General features: G+C 41.8%; 1 protein-coding gene across 1 annotated transcript; it reads left to right on the top strand.

The window, feature by feature from the left end:
* Positions 1-1,640: 1,640 nt before the first annotated feature.
* On the top strand, positions 1,641-25,331 carry PLCXD2 (phosphatidylinositol specific phospholipase C X domain containing 2). Its single transcript, XM_081909248.1, has 4 exons — positions 1,641-2,466; positions 18,315-18,775; positions 20,605-20,846; positions 24,708-25,331. The coding sequence occupies exons 1-4, from the start codon at positions 2,370-2,372 to the stop codon at positions 24,856-24,858; spliced, it is 951 nt and encodes a 316-aa protein (XP_081765374.1). The 5' UTR covers positions 1,641-2,369; the 3' UTR covers positions 24,859-25,331.
* The last annotated feature ends 49 nt before the right edge of the window (positions 25,332-25,380 follow it).

Below are 25,380 nucleotides of genomic sequence, written 5' to 3'. Positions count from 1 at the left end.
AGTAAGATGGAAGGGTGGAATTACAAGAAAGAGGTCAAACCTTATGCTATGACATTTGTGAGATATATCCTAAATGCAGCTATATTGGCTGTTATTGTGATGAAGACCACGGGGGATACATAACCCTTTCTCCTGCATGATTTTTCTGAACAAGATTGGCATGTTGCTATCTCAGAGAGAGAATACAGGCATGATACAGACACTGGTATTTTGTTTTTTAACCACTGAGGAACATAACAGTTTGGGCAGATGATTTGATCATGAAAATAGAACATCAAGCGATCCCTGCAAGATCAGACCAAAGACCAGTCCAGTTCATCATTCTGCTCTCAGAGTAGACAACAGAGCTGTGTGTTCTTTGTGCTAAACAAAACATAATCAAACTGCTGTGCCAAGCTAATCCAAATCTCTCACACACACAAAAAAAAGCAGAATTCTGCAACCCGAAGAAACAATGCACATTTGCTTGAGTCCTCTTATTTTGCATGTTTTGTGTTTTGTGTTTTTGCTTTAGCTAATCAGAAGGAATAGTAGCATACAGACCTAGCCTCAAACATCTTTGTGGAAAACATGGGAAATACTGTTGTTTCAGCTGTACTGCTACTGCTACAGTAGCACAATCTCCTGTTTTCGTGCTGAAGGGAGGTGGGTCGCCTGTGTCTCTCCAGATGTTGTTTGCTTCTATACTGCATCAGCCCCAGCCAGTGCAGCAAAAAGTCAGGAATGTTGGGAGTTATAGTTCAACAACATTTGGAGGAACTCCCATCCTTGTAACAGAGTATAGCTATTCAGAACAGTTTTGCAGTTCAGCTTTATTACATGCACCAGCATCAAAAAGAAGAAAAAACAGAGTGAGTGTGCTTCAGTATTTGTTTCAAAGCAGACTTGCAACCACAGCCACTAAGCACATTTCAACAAACATTAGAACGTGGCTTTATTTATCCTGCTGATCTACTTTACAGAAAAGAAATGGTAGAAGCATGTTGTCGAGGCTTTGGAAATAAGTAGGGCAGCTGAAATGAGATTACAGAGGAAGAGTTTCTATTTATTTATTTATTTGATAAAGGATTCCAACCTCATTGTGCTGATCCTGTTTTGTTTTAATAGTTACACACAATAATAAAATAAAAATCTCAGAAACGATTTTTGTCCAATGCTTTTTCACCCTTTTAAAAAGCAAAGATCTTGACAAAAGAGATAAAGGCAACTTCTGGAGAAAGTGGGTAAAATTGAGTGTTCTCTCACAAATACCTGTCAGATGATTAGCCTCACCCCCCCCCCTTTAAAAGAAAAATCATAAAGGAAATTCAGAAGATCCTTTTGGCTACTACACTCCTACTACAGAGACACAAACAGTTGCACACACACACATAATAATGGCCTGCATCACCTTGCAGCTAACATGTTTATTGCAGCAGAAGCTTTTGCCGAGGAGAGAGCCAGCTTCATCAGAAGTTTGTCCATCCTGGAGTTTCATTTTTAATGTTTCTTTCAAAACTGGGAGAGGAAAGCTGTGGCCCCTCCAGGTGATGCTATCTGAAAGCTGGAGCTGTTTGACAGCGGAATGATCTATATCTGGAGATTGCGGACTCTCCTTCCTTTCAGGTTTTTTAGAAGTTGGATGGCCATCTGCCAGGAACGCTTCAGTTGAGATTCATGCAGCGCAGGGGTTTGGAATGGATGACCCACGGGGTCCCTTCCGATTCTATGATCCTGCCACCTTAGTGCCACGTGCCCTCAAAGAACCCGCAAACTGAGCACGTTGGGCGCGCCGGGGAGAAAATTAGCCCAATTAGCGCTGAGCCAGCCTTCAACCAATGGGCGGCTGGCTGGGAACTGCCCTCCTGTACCAACCGGCTGCGCCAGCGGCCCTGACACGCGACGAAGGGAGGGCTGTGCCATCAGCTCGTCGCCAGCCAATCAGCGCGCCGAGGCTTGGCCGGAGAGCGATAATTTGTTTTGACCGCTCGCTGGCGCGCGCTCCCGTGGGAGATGTCCTCAGGCTCGTTCCTGGCGCAAAGGCGGGACTCCTCTGCCTTCGCCCGCCAGGTGCGCCGCGGGGATCCGCGCGCTGTGACGTGAGCGGGGAGGGCGGGGCCTCCGCTCGAGCCCCTGGCCGAGGGAGCGGGAGGTCAGGCGTCCTGAGGGAGCCCCAGTGGCGCGAAGGCGGGATTAAGCCGCAGAGGCGGCGGCGAGGCAGCCGCTCGGAGCATGGCAGAAAGGGAGCCGCGGGCGCTGGCTGACCCAGAACGCGGCAGGTGGACGAGACCTCCGAGGAGACGCCGCCGCTGCTGACGAGGACTTGGGCGAAGCGGGAAGCGGCGAGCCAGAGCAGCCTCGGCGACGGGCGACGGAGCGCCGCGGAGAGGATGGCGCTGGAAAGCAGCAGCAGCAGCAGCGCGCACTGGATGGGCTCCCTGCCGCCCGCCCTCAGCGCCCTTCCTCTGGCCAATCTGGCCATCCCAGGTAAGACCCTGCTCTGCTTTGGGCTCCTCCAGGGTATCCCTGGAGCACCTGCTCCTTCCTGTGTAGGGGAATCCACCCGAATTACTAGGAAGGGTTTTTTGTTTGTTTTCTAAGCGGTGTTGCCTAGTGGTTAAGAGACTTAGCCGAACCAGTTAGGGAATCCCAGGGAAGCCACTCTCTATTTCAGCACCACCGCTCCCGTGGGATAACGCTGACTTCGCTTGTGGTAACGATTACAGATGTATGCAGTGGTTTTCTTTTTCTTTTAAAAATGTTTAGGGGGGCTCTCATTTTGACTCGAGAAAATCCCCATTTATAGTTCGAATCGGGGAAAATAAATACAGTAAATGGACAAATGGACAAAGATTCACAAATCTTTTCCCTAGGAAAAAAAGCACTGGATGTATGTGATAATAGATCAAAGAATTGGAAGGGACCACAGGGGTCATCTAGTCCAACCCCTGCGATGCAGGAATCTTTTGCTCCACATGGGGCTCGAACCCACGACCCCCAGATAAAGAGTCTCATGCTCTGCCAACTGAGCTATGTTGGATAATGTTTGTGAAGCATTTTAATGTGCTGTACAAAATGTGAAGTATTGATACAGTTTTGCTGTTATTAGGCACTCGTGGAGTAAATCATCAGTCTTAAACCATACTATCACAATGAGGAAAATCAGATCTTAAATTGTACTGTTTTGGTGGGGTGACTAACACACAAACATATTGTTCTTCTGTTTGCAGCTTTATTTATGAGGGTGGGTTAAGATGTCGTTCCTTTCCTGTTTATGGGGTTTCAGATTTTACTGTTGATTTATTCTATGCTGTCAGCTAAATCAGGGGTATTCAATGAAACAGGTTAGACACTCCATAGGCAACTAAAACATTTTGGAATACTATTGTTTCCCTAATGTATTTTCACCAATCTTCTGGCAAGGCAGAACAACAAAAAATGAAAGGCCTCTTTTGGATAGTACCCAAAAGGAAGGTTTGTGAGCAGAAGTTGCTCTTTTCAATTATTTTTTCTCAAGGAATGTGTGTGTGTGTGGTTATTTTAGAATACCAATCCGCAGCATAATTTTTGAGTTTTTGGAAACTGGGGTAATCACCAAAGTTATTAAAACCTCAAAAAATAAGGAAACAAGGTGTTTTTAGGGCTGCAGCATTAGGAAGTGGAGGAAAAAGCTCTAGACTAGTTACTTAGTGCTTGATCAAAGAAGTAGATGTCTTTACGACTAGAAAGTATTAACTCTGAAATATATATAGTGGGAAGAGCTTAGTTCCCTGGATGTGTTTTCCTCCTACGTTTCAACCTCTTTGGTGCAGAGGTGTTTCATCCTCCCAATCACATATTCATTTGTTAAATATCTGAGCACTAGTCAAATGTGGCTCAAAACAATCTGGTGTCATTCAAGAAATGATCCTCTCTTTGTGGTTAAATCTGTAGTAACTACTTGTCAGTGTCTTGCCGTTTAAGGGCATCCTCTAATCTTCCACCTAAAATGGACCACCTTACCAGTAGCTTTTGTACCTGGTTACAGTATGGTTATTTACCATTTGTTCATTTTCATTTACGAATAAATTCTGGTGAAACATCTCAAAAGTGGTTAGCAATAAAAAAAAAATCAACAATAAAAGCTTTCTTGAAAAAAGAACCAAAAAAAAAAGTCCAGTACAGATACAGACTGGGTTTTTTTTTTTTAAAAAAGAACCTACCTAAATGGCTTGTTCCTCAGGTTCCCAAACCTGTATCCCCCTCAAACAGCCTCTGAGTAAGTAAAGGCCTGTTCAAACACTCATACTAGTGCAGTAGTGAAGAAGCTTTCCAATGGGGACTACTAGCCACTGCTGTAGAACCATCAGTGGAGGCGGAATTCCCACCTGTATCTGTCATTGTTGGGGGTGCGTGTGTGATGGGGGCAACTCAGCTAAGCACTGGAAAGCAAAGATTTTCTGATTACCCCTTGCTCTGCAAGGTTTCCAGGCAGTCTGGACTAGATTTTGATGTTGTGGGGAGGGGAGAGGAAGGGATGAGAAAGTTTCACTGCACAAGCGGAAGTCCACTTTAAAAGAGGTCTTGGATACACCCCATAATCCCCCCCGAGTCTCTGCTCCCTAAATAGCTTTCATGTCACTGCCCCAGTGAAAGTTGGAGTTATTTATGTGAAGGATTTAATAAGAAGATATGCACAAAACTTGACATTTGATTACAGAGAATACTCATTCTTGGTACCACTGCCAAAGTCTTATCAAAAAGGTGATAGAGTCAAGCTGTTCTCTAAAGGGGTTTCCTGTGACCTAATGTTTTGTTATTGAACTGAATTCAAATATCACAGATGCAGGCAACAAATTGACTATATATACCTGGTTTCTTCCTGGGGAGTGGGGAGAGGAAACACATTTACAGTGGTACCTCGGGTTAAGTACTTAATTCGTTCAGGAGGTCTGTTCTTAAGCTGAAACTGTTCATAAGCTGAAGCACCACTTTAGCTAATGGGGCCTCCTGCTGCTGCTGTGCCGCCAAAGCACGATTTCTGTTCTTATCCTGAAGCAAAGTTCTTAACCTGAAGCACTATTTCTGGGTTAGCAGAGTCTGTAACCTGAAGCGTATGTAACCCGAGGTACCACTGTACATACATACTCATGTGCATATGTATTCTGCATGATATGCTTCTCTGCCCATAAAGGTGTGATAGAATAATTTCCCCTTTTTTAAGATAAGGAGAATGGTGGTTGAACATTACTGTAAATGAGCCTGGTTAACCAGGATAAAATGTTCAGTACTGTCTCCGGCTTAAGGATGTAATCAGATAACTAGCTGAGGTCAAACAACATTCCCCAACACAGCCTAGGTAGACTGTGTATTATTGCAATTATAGGCTTATTATTGAGGAAGGGTGACCTTTTCTTAGAAATATTCATAGTTGGTTTCTGCTAGAGACAGGATACCAGACTAGATGAATCATTGTTCTGCTGTAGTAATGACCATGTCTGTTCATCTCCCAGAACTGGCAAAGCACAGCTAGACACGACCTGGCATTTGGCTTGTCATGTTTTGCATTTGCAGGACACTTGTCAAACAAGGAATGTCGCAGTTCAGCAGAACCACAGCTTCAGCCCTGCTCTTCAAGATATTAATAAATCTATGAAAGGCCCTGTTGGGGCATAACAGTACAACTGCTCCAGTAAATTTCTGCCATAATCCTCCATATGTTTCTTGATAAGGGATGGGGAGTGTATCCCTATTAAAACTAATCTCATTTTCATGTCTAGTGAGACTGAGGAGATATGAAAACATGCTTTGAATTTAGAGGTCGATTGGCTTATTGAAAGAACTTTCTCCAAAACTAGATCCTGCTACTGCATTTTCCAAAATGGCTCAACATCTAAAATTGACCATAAAACTGATAATTATAATGTTGCAAAAAAGAAGCTATCTTTATCAAAATTTGCAGGTCTTCTATAGTTCTGGGATAGCCAACATATATTGTTCAACCACAACCCCTGTTCAATGGCTAGATTGGTTGGGCTGATGGGAAGTGGAGTCCAATAATGTAGAGGGCACCACATCTATGCCAATCTAGTTCCTCTATCTAGTTGTGAGAGGCCTTGTGTATGCTGCCAATGGAATAGAATGGGGAGAGATAAGAAGACCTCCCTGGCTGTAGCATTCCCAGAATTTTAGCCAGGATTCTTGCCAATCCCTACCTGTAGACTCCAGGGATTGAACTAGGGACTGCATGCAAAGCAGATGCTCTACCACTGAGCTATGGTGTTTCTCTTATCTGGGTTCAGGAGAAGCCATAGCTAACAGACTAGCCTTGGCTGGGCAAAGGCACTTCTAGCCCCAGAGGCTGCTTGAGACTTCAGTCCTTTTGGACTTTGTTTTCAGTCAAAGCATCTATAGAATGAAACTTAGCTAGCAATGATAACTTTTAGGTATGGCTTGCTTTTAGTTATTAATGCTTACATCATAAATAGCCACATGCCATACTGCTGATAATGAGTAATGCTCAAATGATTTCTACTGTTTATTCTAGTCATTCCATTGATGTGCCTTAACATAAAGATAACATGAGAAATTGTGAGCTGTGTGAATAAGTACTGTCTTTTTCCGGTCCTGAATCTCCCAGCATTCAGCTTCATTGGCTCTTCTTGAGTTCTAGTATTATGGGGCGGGGGGACTTTTCTCTATCCACTTTCTCCACATCATTCTGTATATCTCTGTTGTATCTCTTCTTATTCAAGTATGATTAACATTGGCTAACTCCCCATATCTCTAGTTTTCACAGCTGAATTATAACCAATTTCTTTTACTGGCTTTAGTCTCCCTCCTGGAAGGTAATACTATCCAATATTTTGTTGTTGTTTTCTTTCTCCAGTAAGCATAGCATATCATTTCACTCTGTGTGATGCTATACATTGGTAAGTCACACTGAGTACTGAAATAATTTCCTATTACATCATGAGCCAGATACTTTGCAGCATTTACACTAAGCAACTTAAGCCGTCTGTGTATCTATTTAGCAGTGCAATCCTATGCATATCTGCTCAGTAAGTTAGTCCCATTGAGATCAATGGAGCTTACTCTCATTTAAGTGGGAATAGGACTTCAGCCTCAGTTACTTGTTGTAATTTTATCTGTCCTATGGTGTAATATGAATATGTTATAGTACTTGATGTACCTTACATAACTGATCATGCTGAAATTGCATGCTGCCTTCTGCTGAATATTAGTAATGAGTCATGGCACAGTGGAAGGGATGCATCAAACCTTAATGATATTCCTCAGTAGTAGTTATGTATCCTATATGTGTCAATAAAAAACCACTTGTTTCTTGGTTAATATTTGCTCAGTGAAATTGTGACAATATGGAATGGGAGAGCCATGTATTCTGAGCTGGAGCAACCAGCTCAAACCTCTTCACATGTTGAGCTTCTCAGGTAGACTAGAGGTTGAATAGTAGGATTGATTATGCATTTTATTCCAAGGTAAGGAGAAGTGACCTTGCTAAGCCTGCCAGGACAGCTTACTCTATGGTATTAACCCATTCATACATTAGATTTAAGCATGCTGGTTATATGAGGCTGGTTATCTCACATGTTATGATTTAACAGTAAACAGTGGGACAACCTCCCACCCCCACCCCACTGCTCAGACCTGTACCTACAAATCATGAACCTGTGACTAGAAATTGTCACACCAACAGAAGCATGGATGAACCCTGTGCAAGTGTAATCCCTGTGATGAAGAAGAGTTGATAGCAGTGTGCTGAGTACGTAGGTGCTTGTTAAATCATCAAGTTTAATAGATGCTCATCCAAGCTTGGCATATGATTAAACAAGACACATGGGATTGGGTGATGGCACATACAAGGTTCCTATTCTTTAGCAGCAAGTTTAGGAAGATGGAAGGGAATGCTGACAAGCTATTGACTTGCCTTTTTTACTTTTTCTTAACCAGCATACATCAGGAACAAATGTTTTACTTCCTTATAGCACATGACATTTTATGTCACTGGCTCTTAACATTCAAATTCATGGGCACCAGTATGTCTGTTTGCTGAGCCAAATTTCTAGCCACTTAGATGACAGCCATCTGGTGTCCTTTAACTTACCATTGTAAACAAGTAAACTCATTTTGGCAAGTTGGCTAGTTTAACTCATTCAGAATTGTTACACTAAAGTTTATATTGGTCAAATGCAATATACATGGTGGATTTCCTGCAGGTTGTCCTGATTGTTTAGAATTGCTTGATGAGGCCCTGAGCCCCGAAGTTCCCCTCAGAAATAAACACATAGACACAAGTATGTTGAGTTAATGGGATAAATTAGACCACAACTTTATTGGTTACAGATGTTAGCGGTTTGGCTTAGGCATTTGGGTGAAGCCAGACTATATCGTGGCTCTCCTGCCCATCTGCAGGAAGTCTCTCAAGGGTCAACCACCAATAAGGGGGAGCCCTATGATATACATCAATTGAGAGCACCTCCCAGGGTCACTGATGGGGTCATGGCATGGCCCTAGCCCACGCCCAGGCTTTGGACAGGAACCACACCCCCAGATCCCTTTAATGGGATACCCTTAACAAGCAGGGCAGGCAGAGGCAACAACCTCCCCTCCCATAAACAAGGCTTACTCAATGCCTAACCACCACTCAAGCCAAAAGGCTTGCCGCCAACAACCTCACCTGCAATCAACACCTAATGCCCTCAACAATATCAACCAGCCAAATATCATTACCCTTATCAGAAAGGTGAACACCATCGTTACGAAACAAGGCCACCTGGTCGGACATAATAGCGGGGTGCCATATCACCCAGCCCTTCCATTCCACCGCACGATTAGCAATTCTCTTGGCCCTATTGATTGCCACCAGATGGGGGCAATCCCGCCAGCAGCGCCTCTCCAAAAGCTGGGACCAGATTAACGTCACGTCTGGGGGGGTGTGACACTGCCGGGAGCCCTGATGACGTGGGCAGCACCCCTCCGCCCACTCCTGGGTCACCGCGAGGTCCCAGATGTCCACCAGCAATGGTGCACCTCCAGGGAAGGGGAGCGGTCTAATAATATCTTCAGCCCTTCCAAAAAGCTCCCTTGTGTGTGTCGATAGACCCAGCTCTGCTTTTAACAGAAGCATGAGTAAAGCATGGTAAATTAATTTGGGGAAATGGTGTAAGAGGATTGTGTGTGCTTGTATGAGGGCAATGAATAAGGTATTCTTTACAATTTCCTCAAAATAGTTTTGAAGCAGCATGAATTAGTTCAAATAATAAAAAAATAAGTTGCATTGGACTCCTTTCCATCTGTACCACATTTGTCTGAAGTTTAACAAATAGCAACAGGTTCTTTTAAAGTCTGTGTTTGATTGCTTAATTATTTGATTGCTTGCTCAACTAGAAAACCGTAAATGACAATGATTAATTATATGTTACCATTGCTTTTTACAAAATATTAAAATAACTCATCAAACATTTAAAATGTGTAATGCAGGATAAAACATAAGAAAGAGTGGCTTATGGTCCCAGTTTCAAGAATTATGTTTTCTGCACTGTTTTCCCAGTATTAGAACTAACTCCAGGAAAATGATGATCTGCTAGCTGCTGCCTTTAATCTCTGTGGCATCTGTTGAACTGTCCCTTCTCTCTTCCACCCCCCCTCCTCCCTTCCTTTCATCTCTCTGTGTGCATGCTGGATAGTAGTTTCACTGGGTTTTGGCACAATTCTTTCCATGAGCATAGGTTCAGCTGTTTCTCTTCACAGCCTGCACTACGCCCTTCCGCTCTCGTCCCTCCCTCAGCACTTAGCAAAATCATGATTCTTACAGCCTGTGGTGCTGGGTCTATGACTGCACGTGTTTATTACCCTACTTTGAATAATTTGCTGCATAAAAAGCTAAAAGTCTGTCAGATGCTTTTAACCATTTCTGGGTTGTTGTTTTTCTTTTCTTTTAAAAACCAGTTTAATGTTTAATACACACTGATCTGCTCTTGGTGTAAATGGTTATTCTTATCAATTACTGCTGCACACATTAATAATAGAATCATAAAATTGTAGAGTTGGAAGGGTCCCTGAGGATCATCTAGTCCAACCCCCTGCAATGCAGGAATATGCACCTGTTGCACGCGGGGATTGAACCTGCAACCTTGGCATTATCAGTGCCGCACTCTAACCAACTGAGCTGCCCACACCTATATTAGTCTTACTCTGGATGTGTTAAGGCTTCACAGTAAACCAGGGGTGGCTATCCCTTTTCAGCTTGAGGGGCCACTTTATTCGCTTGCAATGTCTCTGGGGGCTGCATAGCAGAGTGGTTATAGCCAAAAATGTGGTAAGGTCCACACCCTTATGCACATGCATTCACACACCATAAACACACATACCACTTACACACCGTCACACATCCTGACCATGTTATTGTTTCATCCTGTTATGAAAAGTACTGACATCAGAAGATCTTGTCTGTGGTAGGCTTATTACTATGCAGATCTCCTTCAGTGAGATTATGCATGTGTCACCTGAGATAGCAGTTTTCAATAGCTATTGAAATCGCCCAAAAACTGAAGCTGTTATCTTGAGAGGGCTAAACCCTTTGACAGTGGTAACGAGGAAATTCCATCACAGACTCGCTTGTCATATATTTCTGGTGTTTGCAATTCCAGGATTTCAGTTTGAGACAGAGAATGTGGTGAGCATAAATTTGAAGAGGACAGGTGTTGATGGGCAAGTGTGCATTGATGAGACAAGGACGAAATATTTGAAGTGGGTGCTCACTGCTAATTTTCCACTTCCCCAAGTTAACATGTACGTAGTTGAAAATACCTTTGCACCTTGATGATCGTCTAGTAAAAGACAGAAGGCATTCCATGTTAAGCATTGAAATTAGAACAAAACTTGGTTAAATGAAAACATTGTTTAATGTTGCACAAGAGGCGACCTCTGACTTCTCTGACATATGCTGCAATTCTGCCCATCAGCATTTTCTATTCCGCATTTTTCCTCCCTTGATTCAACAAAATAAAGATTCTGCAACACAGTGAAGGCATTTGAAGATTCCATGCCACCTTATGTCACCTTTGGGGCAGGGCCTAGAATGCTGTTGCAATTGTCATTTCATTTACTCAAGCTGTGATTCATTGTATATACTCATGGAAAGTAATAACCTTGCAATGTACTTGTACAATGTGGAACTGAACTCACAAAAGATTACAGATAACGACTGTAAAATACTTCATGGTTTAACTTTGAGCCTTGGACCCTGACCTACAGCAAAAGCATTTTCTGTAGTATGAAGATACACACAGCCCATGAAAAATGTAGAAAGCATAAAGACAAATACTTCCCTTTAAAAGCTTGGCTAAGAGGGGAATAGCTTTCTACTCCTGTGGCATGGGGACCAATCTGGAATAGGCTGATGAAGAGATTCATTGAAGGGCAAAGCAGCTAAGCTTGACCATCTGTTTTCTTGGAGGTCATGTCAGCATGAAAATGCAGAGATGCAAATTTAGAGAAGGCAACACCACTACAAAAAAAAATCTGCTTTATTTAATCTCTAATTTACAGCAGTATAATTATGACTCCACAAAACAGTTTGAATAGAACAAACATTATACTTAAAAGCTCGATGCTGGTTAATTGGGCTTACAAACAGTGCGCTGCAGTGGGCAGGTCAGTCTATAATAGCCTACTAGATTGCTAGATTTTTTTCCTAAAGGAGTGGATACTGACTTTGCTGTCAGATTAGCCTTCAGCTCTAGTATGCCAAATTCATAAGTTTCATAACATTTATCAATAGCCTACAACTTCTGCTTGGATTTCTATATGGGGAAGAAGTAAGTGCGCAAAAGTCAAAATTATATCACACCTGCAGAGACAGTATCTAAAAGCAGATATGAGAACATATCTCGAGAAAGGAGAAAGATGTGGATGAGCCACTGTAAAAATCATCATCATCTTCATCATCATGAAATAATTTGCCCCTGGAAAAGCAACAAATTTCAGTATCCAGAATATTGTTAGTTTCCTAGTATTGTGTATTTGCCACTTTTGCTGTGTATGACATTTTCACTTTTATCCCAGAAAGATAATGGTGATCTTTTTATTTATTTTTTTAAAAAAATGGTTGCATGCATTAGACCTGCTGATTTCAAACAGCAAATGACCCTGGGCTGAATTTGAATAAGTGTTTTGAAACCACTGAGCATCTATCTCAAAAGATCCAATTCATTGTAAAAATGGCGTCTTAGAGAGAGAGCATGTGTGAATGCTCAGCAGAATTCCATGTTTCTATCTTGTGTGCATCGTCACATCATGCTGATCTCTGCTGCTGAACCATGTCTGCAAACGTTTCTTAATGTGGGTTTGTGATGGGGTGCTGAAAACAGGATTCAGGAAATGGCAGTGAGTGCATGTTATTGACTCAGCATGCCCTGGGTAGGGCTAGGAGTGAAGATGAGTATGTATCCCACGGCTACTATGCCCCTATGTGGCTATGAGAACATGGTCTAAAAATACTCAGCAGAACCCCCTAAGCATTCAAATGCTTTGACATGTGAGAGAAAAATCTCCCTAGAAGCTGCATTTTTAAAGTGGAAAAAATAGCAGGAAGGGTAATGGTTAAACATCCTCTGCCCCATCTTTCTCCCAGTCTCAAATGTTGCCACTGAGTCTGCTGTAAACAAGAACCCCAACCCAACTGTGCAGAACATTTAAGTTGGCCCTGAGAAGGCTCTTGATGGCCTTCCTTGTCTCTTTGCTGCAGCACTGAAGAGAACTATATTAAATGAGTGTGCTTTTCAAGAGAGGTCAGTTGTGTTATTCATTTGGCTTAATTTGTCAACATGTTTCCTCCAGCCCTTAGCCTTCTAACAACCAAAGCAAAATGAGCAGTTCAGTTAGCTTGTATTTTAAAGGCTGGTTTAAAGATACTAATCGGCTTGTTAATGATTTGAATCCTCAAGCCTCATGAGGTTTTACTGGGTGCATTTCCAACTAGGTCAGCTTTGCTTCCATGCTAGTGCACTGCCAAACTGGCAGTCAGGAAATAAATAAAAAGCACTTTTCCACAGTTGACCTGAGGGGGCATTTTATGAAGATATATGGTGGTGTATCTACTATTCGAGAACAAAATGCAACATATTTTCATATAGACTTTTTTTTATAGCACATGCTATTCTGAAAATGTATTGTGGCGTTTGGAAATTGCAGTATATACTACAGAGGGTAGTAACCACAGAATAATATTTATCCTTTTACTGCAGGGTTTCCCAAACTTGGGTCTCTGGCTGTTTTTGTACTACAACTCCCATCATCCCTAGCTAGCAGGACCAGTGGTCAGGGATGATGGGAATTGTAGTCCAAAAACAGCTGGAGACCCAAGATTGGGAATCATTGTTTTCCTGCATAGGACAAGGATGGAGAACTGTGGCTTTCTAGATTTTGATGGATCTCCTGATCACAGACCATGCTTGCCAGAACTGAAGGTATGCGGAATCCAACAACATATGGAGGCACACCACTTTTCCATCCCGAACACAGGGCCCACACAGATAGACTTGTCAGCTTCTTGAGGTGTAGCTCCTTTTCCACTTCCTGGACAGATAGATGTGTTTAGAATAACCCATACACTCTACAGCAAGTTCAAATGAGGCTCTTGTAACTCCTTTAGAAATAATTCACAAATATTGTGTATATACTTGCTGTTGTTATTCAACATAGTGACTGCTTAGCAAGGGATGCTAGAATGGGCAAGTGATGGGTTTGCAATTGGCTGGGCTAATTGCAAGAATGTTAGGAAGGCTAAAGAGATTATCCAAAGGGCATGACATGTTAAATTAAGCAAAGTCAATCACTCTCCCCTGTTCCTCTCTCCCTCTCTCTGACTCAACTGACACAACTAGCCCAGCCTTTTCACTTTCTTCTCAAATATATGGAAGACAAATCTGTTTTCTTTTTAAAGCTGAGAAATATTAATTTCAATTTGTGTGTTTTAACATGCATTTTCCCTTCTGATATGTGCTTTTTCAAATGACAGGACTTCTGCCGTGAAGGTACAGAATATTGTAGTCCTTTAAAAAAAAAACTTATTTTCTGGAAAACTGGGAGAGGGCATTTTGCAAATTTTTCTTAGTTTTTCGAATACAACAGTTTGACTGACAGTGTGCATGATTTGCTGGAATCAGCTGGCTCTAAAATGCTTTTGTGGATTGTGAATATTAGCTTCTTCCAGTGCAACGAATTAGATAGATTACAGATGGAAAAACCAATATACATATAAGGGATTAGCCTCACTTCACACTGGAGGTACTTATAGTCATGACAAGGGCCCGCAAATCTTTGTACTTAACCCTGTACTCTGATTGCTAGCTAATACATCTTCATTCCATTATCATTCTGAAATTCTTGCAAGGGAGGAATGGCAACATTAATTTTCTTTCCTTTTGAGTAACATTTATTGGTTTTCATTGGAATAATAACTTTTCCATGGAGACCAGTACTGTATATTGAGAAGAATCTGAATGCATGCATATTGCTATCAAGCTCTATTTATATGTGGGTGGGTGGGTGGGGAATATCTGTGTGCATTCATAGCCTTGAAGAGCATGGGGTAGCTACGAAGGTAAATTTACATTGAACCCTCTCACAAGGCCTTTTCCCATCACACTGTTAGAATGGTTGTGGTACTTACTAAACAACAAGATTAAAAAGGCAATTATGCACCTGCAGTTGCCTTCTATGATTAAAAAGATAAGAGGGTTGGGGGAGAGCTTAATAGGGGTGTGATATGCCCATATGCTATTTTTTTGGCTTGAAACATACAAATAGGTTGTAGAACAGTTGTTTGCCCCTGCTATGTTGCATTCTAAGGGCACATGTGCATTGGTGGCTTTCTAGACTTTTCAGTGCAATACAGTGCATGTTTATTCACATCTGAGTAGTCAGCTGGATATTAACCATGATGGCTATGTTCCACTGTCAGCAGCAGTATGTCTCTGAATAGCAGTTACTTAAAGATGGGCAAAGTACTGTCGCTCCTTGCAGGCTTCCCACAGGCATCTGATTGGCCACTGTAAGAACAGGGTGCTGGTTGAGGTGAGCCATTGGCCCAATCTAGCAGGTTCTTCTTATAGTCTTATGTAATGGGACTTGCTCCCCGATAAGTGCATGTTGAAAAGCTGTTGTGCACTTCCTTGAATTCTGTGGGAGCTGGATTTGTTCTCCTTATGAGACATAGTTTAGTTCCTCCTGGATGATCAGAGTATGAGTAACTCTCATTAGCTGGCATCTTTCCTTTTACATGGTTTTGTGCCAGCTCACTGTCATTTATATTCAGTCACAGAGGAATAAATTCTTCTTTGTTTATCTGCTCTGGCTTCAGGCGAAAGAAGCTCTTACCTCTTCAACATTTATTTTTCTTCTGTTGTTCGGTCTCTGAAGTGCTTTGAACGAGAATTCCATGTGTAAAGCAAAAGAACCAATTTTTAACAAATTCGTAAAGTAAAAATAAAATAAAGAAGTGAGGAGCGTAAATCCTTCATGATGCTGATTGTTGCTGGCATTGTCAGAATGCGGCACATTGATGTTTTGATTTGTACACTGTATGGGCATCCAGGTGGATTCAATGCCACTAACAAGGTAATCCATTTAAGACCTTCATCTCATTTGCAGCTCAAACTGGGCATGGCAGGAGACATGTTTTTGAAGAGTCTGCTTGCGAGAACACATTAGGTGGATTCCAACCCCTAGCAAATGGCATATGTCTGATAACTCTTTGCAAATAAGGAACCCCTTTTTTGTAAACTTTACTGTTTGGTGTTTTGTTTTGTTTTTTAAAGGAAACAACTGGTGAAATTAAAAATAAATAAAATATCATGTTAGTTACAATGACTATGTTCCAAGAACAAACTCTGGCCACAGATCATGTTTCCTTTCATCCCTCTGTGAGCCAAGAGGAGCGAAGTGAGTACAGTTTTGCACATGCACAGTAAGCTATGATTTATGCCTTTCCATGACATGCTGAAGCAGCCTAGAAGTGCCATCACACCAGCATGTGCTCTTTAGTGTTTAGCATACGATGTACCTTTAACAAGAAGATATTTCTTAAGATAACAAGGCAACGGTGATACATTATGTATCAGTGTTCAACGCAGCAGGCTAAGTAATCCAGAGGGAAAAGCTAATGGTAAGCTGACTGCTTGCTACTCCCTATCTCTGACTTGTTTGCAGGTGCCTGTCGCTGGAAGACTGTCCAGTGTAAGACTAGTCCAATATTAGCACATGGAATGTGCAGTTAAAGCCTTTGATCTGAAAACATCTAGGAAGCATTTCTCTCACCTAACACAATCGCATAGCAGACATAGGATGTCGCCTTCTTAGGCCAGGGTAGGCTACAGTGTCAGAGGATAAATCATCACAGGAATGAATGGCCTCATCCGGAGCACCTTATTTGGGTGTGTTGGGTGTATACACTGTGGGGAAGTTCAGTCAAGCAATTAAGCTCACCCCAGAAAACAGCTGTTTAGCAGAGTTGTCTTTACTAGGTCAACACCAACATACACTACTATACATACACACACAAAGGTAAAGGACCCCTGGACAGTTAAGTCCAGTCAAAGGTGACTATGGGGTTGCGGCACTCATGTTATAAGTAGTCTTCTCTCTCTGAACCTAGAGAGGTCTCTCTGCTTCAAAGTGCTTGCTGCGTTAAAGTGCATAGCCAAGTCTTTAGTTCAGTTGCTTTGAAAGTCCTGCAACTGGTGGAATTCTCTCAAGTTCTGAAGTCTAGCAGTTTTCCAACTCCCTCCTCAGAAAATCTCTTGAAAAAGTCTTCACACAAATCCACAATTCCAGCAGAGAGCCATCTACAATTCCTGCAATCTCCCACCAGGATCCACACAGTATGCTGTAACCTGAGCTAGTTTATATACAAAGCTACTTACCAAGTAACACAGATAAGAGAGTAGCAAGATGCCTGCAGATGCATTGTGGGGAGTGAGTTGTCTCTGCTGACTTGTGGAGAATTAACCCATTAACTGCATTCCTGAAGACACTTTTGTATTACAAAAAAATGACATTTGAATACAGTGGTACCTCAGGTTAAGAACTTAATTTGTTCTGAAGGTCCATTCTTAACCAGAAACTGTTCTTAACCTGAGGTAAGTACGATTTCTGTTCTCATCCTGAAGCAAAGTTCTTAACCCAAGGTACTATTTCTGGGTTAGCGGAGTCTGTAACCTGAAGCGTCTGTAACCTGAAGTGTCTGTAACCCAAGGTACCACTGTAATGGGGTTATTGCTTGTCAGCTTCTAATATTTCTGTATAACCATTTCTCATTAGACAAAGTCCCAGCTGGGGATATCAGTAACTTTTACAGAAAATAGTGTCTTGGCAGTGAAACATGAAGTTCAAGGTTTTGTTAAATTCTGAGTTGGTAAATGCTGAATTGGAGGGTGGTAAAGGTGTGTGTGAATCCTGACATTGCAAGCTGGAAACATCTGTTTTTCTCCTTTGTGTACATGGTTCTTCTTCCAAGGAATCTACACAAAAGTTTGGTCACCTGCTTATCTCCTTAGGCAGCCTCCACCAATCTGGTACCCTTAGTTGTCCTGGCTGGGGCTGATGAGAGTTGTAGCCCCAAACAACTAGAGGACAGCAGATTGACAAGGGCTTTCCTTTGATGACCCATGGATGACATTTTCTCATCACCAAATATTGGGTGGGGAGACGGAGGTGGAAAACATCTAACATTAGAGCTTCTCTTTCTCCAAACCCCAGCTTCCAGAATGCAACTACAAAAACAAACACCACAACTAAGGACCAGCTCAGGCTGTAAAATTCCTCCACTGAGGATACGTGCAGCTGTTCTGTATGATGGGATTTTTTTTAAAAAAAATTGAATTGTTAGTAACATTTATATGTTTTTTGTAATGCTGCAAAACAGTGACTATTACTGTTTTGATTTTAATTAACTGCCTTAGGCATTTTGGTATAGAAAGGAAGAATACAAATCTTTTGAATTGAATAACATGTGGAGAGAGATGCCATGTCAGTGACTGCAACTGTCCCCCCCCCCCACAACAATCCTGATCAGAGGTGAGCCTGGCTGACGGTATTTCATTTCTGTTGAACCAAACTCATTCTAGCAGTAGCTCCATCTGGTCTTATAACCCCCATTCATAGCTGTGTGTAGTGATTTAGAAGTGTTAACAAGTGGCCCTAAGTGATTTGCCCAGTGTTAAAAAGGAGCAATACAAGAATGGAATCCAGTTTTCCAGAATCTGCTTCAGCGAAGATCACTTGGCAAACCCCAAGTTGTAGGACTAAAATGATGTTGTCTTTCTTTTCTGTAGGGTCACATGATTCCTTCAGCTACTGGGTTGATGAGAAGTCTCCTGTGGGACCAGATCAAGCCACAGCGATCAAGCGGTTGGCTAAAATCTCTTTGGTGAGGAAGGTAATGAAAAAATGGTCAGTGACACAAAACCTAACATTCAAGGAGCAGCTTGAAGGTGGAATCCGCTACTTTGACCTCCGTGTATCTTCCAAACCAGGCGAAGCAGGTCAAGAAATCTACTTCATACATGGCTTGTTCGGAATCAAAGTATGGGATGGGCTGATGGAGATCAACACCTTCCTAGAACACCACCCTAAGGAAGTGATCTTCCTGGATTTCAACCATTTCTACGCTATGGATAACAACCACCATGCATACCTGATCAGTAGGATCCAAGAGGTTTTTGGATCGAGACTCTGCCCAAAGGAGTGTGTGGAAAACGTGACATTACAAAACCTCTGGGAAAAGCAACAGCAGGTAGGAAAGCGTTTCTCATTTGGCAACAAATTTCTATAATTCAAAGAACTCTTAGAACTGAAAGTGTCTTGCTTGAACCTGGAATGGGGAGGCAAGCATGGAGTGCACCTTTCTTGCTCTGAGCTGGAGAAAGGAGCAGAGGATTTCTCTTTGAGTTCATCCTTCATTTCAGAAGCATAGCATAATACCTTGTCCCTTTGCGAACAGAACTCTAGTTGGCCAGTAATGCAAGCCCCAGTTTGATTCCTGTCTATAACATTGATTCCTGTCTATAACATTCATTATCTATGTGTTCAGTACTGTTAGGATTACTTTTGGGCTGCAATCTTTCATAGCTATTGTTCCTTATTGGGCCCTCACCCCCTTTAAAGACTGCTATGGGGCCTGGATGAAACTAAAACTTATCTCATGGTATGGCAACTGAAATGCTGTTCTTTAAAGTAGGGCTGGGAAGCCGGTAGTTCCTTCAGCCACAGCCAGCATAGTTAGTATGCAGGAATGTTGGGATTTGGAGTCCACAGTGTCCATCAGGAGGGCCGCAGACTCCCCATTCCTGCTCTGAAGCACCTGGTATCCCACCACCTTCCAGATCCCCTACCCATCATGATCTGGCTACCCTACTGTCCTCTGCATCTGTATACCAATTGCTAGAAATCGCAAGTGGGGAGAATGCTGTTAGGGGTTCCCATAGGCATCTGGTTGACCATTGTGTGAAGAGGTGGGCTAGATGGACATGTGTTCTAGTACAGCAGGGCTATTGTGCTTTCCTTAGTCATTGCCTTTCCTATGAACAAGTGTCTGATGCAGTTACCCCAGGCTTTCTCTTCTCCTGAGCTACTGTGGCCTTCAGTCTCTTTTGTTTATTACTTGTGGTGACAGCCCTGCTTCTGCTTGCCCTTCTCAACTTACCATGTTCTGTTGGTCCTGTGGATTGCTGCAGACATGGTCACCTGTACCTACCCCACCCCTTCCAGAACGCCAGTGCAACAACCCCCTGAAACTGTCTTTCTTGATTTTCAGTTCCTTTTTTCTCAGTTACCAATTAGGCTGACAGCACAGCAGTCAGTGCTAAAGGAGCTCCTCCTGGTGGCCTATATGAGTATAGCGGGGTGGGGGTTAGTGCTACTAAAGGTGCAGTCCTAAAACACACATGAGAAAGTATGTCTCATGGAATTTGTAGGGACTTGTTTCTCAACAAATGATCTATGTTGTGCCACATAGAACTACGGCGGCAACAACAACAACAAATCATTGCAAATCCTCTTCTTTCTGCATGTTATGTTACAGTATACGTATTATATACTGTTTGGCGCAAAGCAGTGAACGGAATAGTAACACAAAAAAAGACTACAGTAAATACAGCATACCAATCAAAACACTATGAAAAATCATCAGTCACACTGGATATACATTGGTTAGCTGCATTCATGCACTTACCACAGATGCAGCCAGCATTTCTGTTCTCACTTAGAAGCCAAGGTACCACACACACACACACACACAGTCTCTCACCTATGAGCAAGACCATCCACAATCACCCAAGGGAAGCATCCTCACCTCCTCACAGCCCAAAGATTAAATCCAAAAAGCAGACTGAGCAATAGATGCATTCTTATGGTCACCTTATGAAGTGAAGTGAGTCTTGAACTCCCCAGCTCCTGCTTTTAACCTTTGTGTAATCCCTATTTGTGGCAAATATTGACACCAATAATACCGTCGTCCTGCTTGCCCAATGTACAGAAAGCAATATTTTGTGTGAAATTATTTTTTAGCGCTGAATGTAAGTGAAAGAAGAGCTTGTTCTGATATGTTCTCTCTCAATTTCCCAGGTTCTCATTTTCTACCATCATTGTCTCTATGAACAATATCCCTTTCTGTGGCCCGGGAATAAAATCCCAGCACCATGGGCAAATACGACCAATGTACATAAACTGCTGCAGTTCTTGGACACTACTCGTGGGGAACGAGCAAAACAAGGGACTTTTCACGTTTCTCAAGCTATTCTTACACCAAGGGTCAAAACCATTGCACGGAATCTCATCCGTGGCCTGAAAAACACACTTGTTCACAAGTAAGTGCCTGTTTTAGCTTCCTTTGGAAACCTTGTTAACCTGTGCTTGCAGTCCTAAACCCAGGTACCTAGGAGTAAGCCTTACTGAATTCAATAAGACTTACTTCTGAGTAGATATGGTAGCCTTGTCCTTCTTACTTGAAATGCATATAAAAATAATCAAGAGTCCTCTCCCAAACCTTCAGCCAACAGAAGATGGATGATAGAAAGAATAAATTGACTCCACTTATTAATTTACTCAGGGTGCAATCCTGTTCACACTTAACTGGAAGTAGGTTTGGGTGAATCTGCCAATTTCATTTTTTCTGTTTTTCATTTCCCCCCCAGTTTTAAATTCAGTTTTCTGCATTTCCATATCAGCTTGCAATTTTTAAAAAGTCTTTATGACAGTTCATCAGCATTTTAGTTCAATTTCTCCTCAGATAGGCACATGTTGCATGCTTTTGCAAAATTCATAACAGTGCAAATTTCAAAGGATGGCAAACTTGAATTAAACCGCAGCCATTTTGCTCGGAGTTTGAATCAGATCAAATGTTTTCACTAAGAAGGCAAAAATCCATTACCACACACACACACACACACACACACACTGATGGTGCCATGGGTTCCAATTCTGTGCTCAAAACTTTATTCCATTTTACTGAAATAAGTAGGCTTACTTATTTCTGTTGATGAGATTAGAAACTGTAGTCAATACTGTTGCAAGTTGCTGCCACCTACAGACCACAGTAAGTAATTGAGCCCATTTCTCCTCACCATATTACATATCCATGCATTTAACATATTAGTAAGTAGTGGTGGCTTTCATTTCATTTCTTGGTTAACTGATCAAATTTAAAATAGCCATGTAATGATTTAATTACTTTCAGAATGCTCTCTGAATGAAATGATAAAACACTGCATTCATTGAAATGAATATTTTTAAATGCAGGGGAACTTTTAATTCAACACAGCTATCAATCTATTAAAGCTACAGTAGCATGGTGTGCTAGTATAGCAACTAGCAATACTGGCTACAAGTGGAAAATGCATACTTTTAACAGTAAAATCATATATGGGGTTAGGATGTCACTGATGTATCTTCATCTCTGACACATTTCTTATACATTGCCTCCAGACTGTCACTATTTTGTGAGAGGGACCCAAGCACTTGCAGGAAATTTAGGTTTGTGCTGTTAAAATGGGTTAAATCATTCTGTCACCCTAGTATAATCCGCTTTAAGGGGGGTCTTTTGCAGTTGATAGGGTGTTGAGAAAAGTGTGAGAAAGCATTGAAAAGTGGGGGAGGAATAATGAACAGGAAGATGTTTGAATACCCCACAAACAAATCAGGATGAATGGTTAATAAAGATAGAATATAGTCTAACCTCCACATGAGCTACATACGAGCAAATCATGATTAATTCTCAACAAACAAGCTCTGTGGAGGAGCTCATATCCACAACTTGTCAATGCCACTTTTCCAAAGTAGTTGTATCTGCAGTAATAAGACACTAGATGGTGCTAAAGTGCTTTTTTCCCCTTCTTGGGAACAAATGTATTTGATTAAGAACTTTTGTGCATTTAGTTCCCTTACTCAAACGTTTAATAGCAATGTAAAAAGAATGGATTACCATCAGCATGCCAATTCAGAAATGATACAAATACCCCGAAATACCTAGTATAAATTGCGTGGTATTTGTTCAACCAAATATTATGGGTCATTGAAATCAAGTAGCTTCATTCCATTGACAGGACTAACACATTGTCCTGTCTAACACAGTGACTAACACTTTTGCTTAGCTTTTCCTTCTGTAATTCCTCATTGCCACCCAGCTAAGCAGTGCCAATTACTGAATAGGCAGGGTAGGCCCCAGCCTATGGGCCCCATGCCTTTTAGGGGTTCTGCAACAACGGACCAAAATAATATTGATTTGATCTTGAAGGAAAAGTACAATCAAACTTTATTAGTTCAATGCTATCCCACTAGAGCACATGTGATGGGGGAGAGCCAAGATTTCTACTGCGTAGGGGCCTCCGCAGGGTTTAATCCAGCATTGCAAGTAAGCCATTGCTGAAAATTTCTGGATGTAAAGGTGACTACAAATGCAAGCCAAATGTGTACATATTGGCCCAGGTAGTCTTTTGTTAGCATGGAAGGAGGCTTCTGTGAAAAAGAGTGGGATGAAATTACTGCAAAACCTGGTAATACATAAAGATGTTATTAACACAGTTTTAATAGAGAATTTCCTTTCAGTACAATACCTTCCACTGTTAAAACCAATGCATCATATTTTATAAGCAATTCAAATAAAAAAATTAACTTCCACATTACATTTATAAAGACTTACTAACAGTACCAGATAATCTCAACTTTTAAACTTGCAGCTTTCCTGGGAAATTTGTCATAGCATGCTGTTTACTGCCAAAATGCAGTTTTTCGTTTCATGCAGATAGAGTTTTGAAAGAATAACACACAGCAATGTTAATTTTTAAGGGAAGCTTAGGTGAAAAACTGCTCAGCATACACATGGGGGCTCCCTAAGAATGTGTGAACATATATGCTAGCCACCTCCATGCATACTCATTGCGTATATTTTGAGTGCCAGAACAAGGCTGTTGTGATTTACAGAGGTTTCCTTTAGACCTTGAAAAGGAATCCTGTACTCGGACACTGATACATTCACCCTAGTATCTTAGCTAGAATGTAAAAATGTTGCTCAACGTTGTTCCTCTCTTTTGCATATATAGATAGATAGATAACCTCTAACAATAACAATAACAATACAGCAACTTTCAATAACATTTCCAAAACACAAGGAAACACAACCCAATTGTATATCACAAACAAAGCCAAGCAGGGTACAAAACAACAAAATAAAAATGAAGAGTCAGAGTCTAGGATAGGTTGGGTAAACATAAGGTTCTAAGAAGTGCTTAAAGGTCAGTACTCGCTTTGTCTCACAAATTACCCAAGGTGGGGGGCATTTCAGATGCCAGGTGATTGCATCTGTTTCTGTATTGTCACCAGGTGACATCCTGCTAATTAAAAGATCTTAAAGATTGGCTTGGTCTGTACAAGGGGAGATGGTGTGCTAGGTACCCGATTCCAAGTTGTTTAGAGCCTTAAGTTCAAGGCTTTGTAGTTGACATTTAGCTTGGTAATAAATAGGCAGCAGTACAGATCTTTCAATGCTGGTATAATACATGTAACAAAGTAGGCTGCCAGTTTCATTCTGCACTAGCTGCAGCCTCTAAACCAGATACAAGGATAGCTCCAACAAGCTGCAAAACATTTCCTTGTTTATTTCCTTCTCACACACCTTGTTGCGTTGTTCCTGAGCCAATCAGAATTTTGCTTTTAATGGGTGAGAGATTATCAGATGTGGCTTGCTCCACTGAAAACTTCACCTATGAGTTTCTGCTGCATCTCATAGTGGGTGGGTGAGATGCTGCCACCCCCGTTTCTCAAAGAGACAGTTCCTTATTGGCATAATGGTTTGAATCCAAAGCCTTCCACTCATGAAAAGTTCCTCCATTCATGAAACAGGGCTTAGATCCAAAGGAGGCTTACATTAATAGAAGTACAGAAAGGACCATTTTTTGCCAAAACCCCTTGCAGGCCCCTGGTCTGGAGAGCCCCCATCCCCAACTCCATAGCAGATGGGGGCATAGTGAGCTGCAGGAGGAAGGGGGTGAGACCTGAGTGCTCCCCTTTCTGTGAGTTGAGCTCCACTCACAGAACTCTGGATTCAAGACAATGCAGTTTGGGAGAACGCTGTATTTGTATGCAGTGCCAGCATGTTGATTATATACAGGATGCAATGTGCCTCATGCATACGACGAAGGATCATGTTACATTTTCCTTTCTTTTCCCTTTAGGAATCTCCCTTCGATTCTGGACTGGGTGAAGCTGCAGAAACCAGGCGTCATGGGCGTTAACATAATTACATCAGATTTTGTGGAGCTAGTTGACTTTGCAGCTACCGTAATTGCATTGAATGAGCTTCTCCTAGAAGACAATGAATCCTGACAACGGGAGAAGTTTTAATGTGGGAATGTTGTCCAGTCATATCAAGAATTTTCTTTCAAGCTTTCTCTCCATCTATCGGTTTTGCTGTTTCACACAATGCCAAGGCACAAGGCCACGTGTTGATTGGACTGCACAGTCCTCAACAGCACGGCTTCCTTCGTCCCTGTGCTGCATTTATGGCTGCTCTGCCTACATCTGCTGAAATACAGAATATGTGCCGGCTGGACACTTCAACATCTGTAAATCATTAGCAGGAGCCTCTCTCTAGACTTGTTGAGTGTGTGCATCCTGCATGTTATGAAACCCAGGAGCCCAACTCTAAAGATAATTATTGAACTCTAAGTACACATTTACCAGACTAGCCAAAAGATTTTGTTCTTGGCGACAAAAGTCAGGCATGTGTCCTGCTTTCTTCCTTTCAACTGTACTGTATATTAAACTACCTCAGTCACTAAAATACAAAGCACAAACAGCATCTCAATTGCTAAGAGTGACCTTTTTGTAAATACAGTACCGTGTATG

This window comes from Podarcis melisellensis (assembly GCF_964234715.1).
Source record: "Podarcis melisellensis genome assembly, chromosome: 4".
NCBI classification, from domain to species: domain Eukaryota; kingdom Metazoa; phylum Chordata; class Lepidosauria; order Squamata; family Lacertidae; genus Podarcis; species Podarcis melisellensis.
The sequence above is the reverse complement of the archived record's forward strand: the minus strand, read 5'-3'. Positions and strand labels throughout refer to the sequence as shown.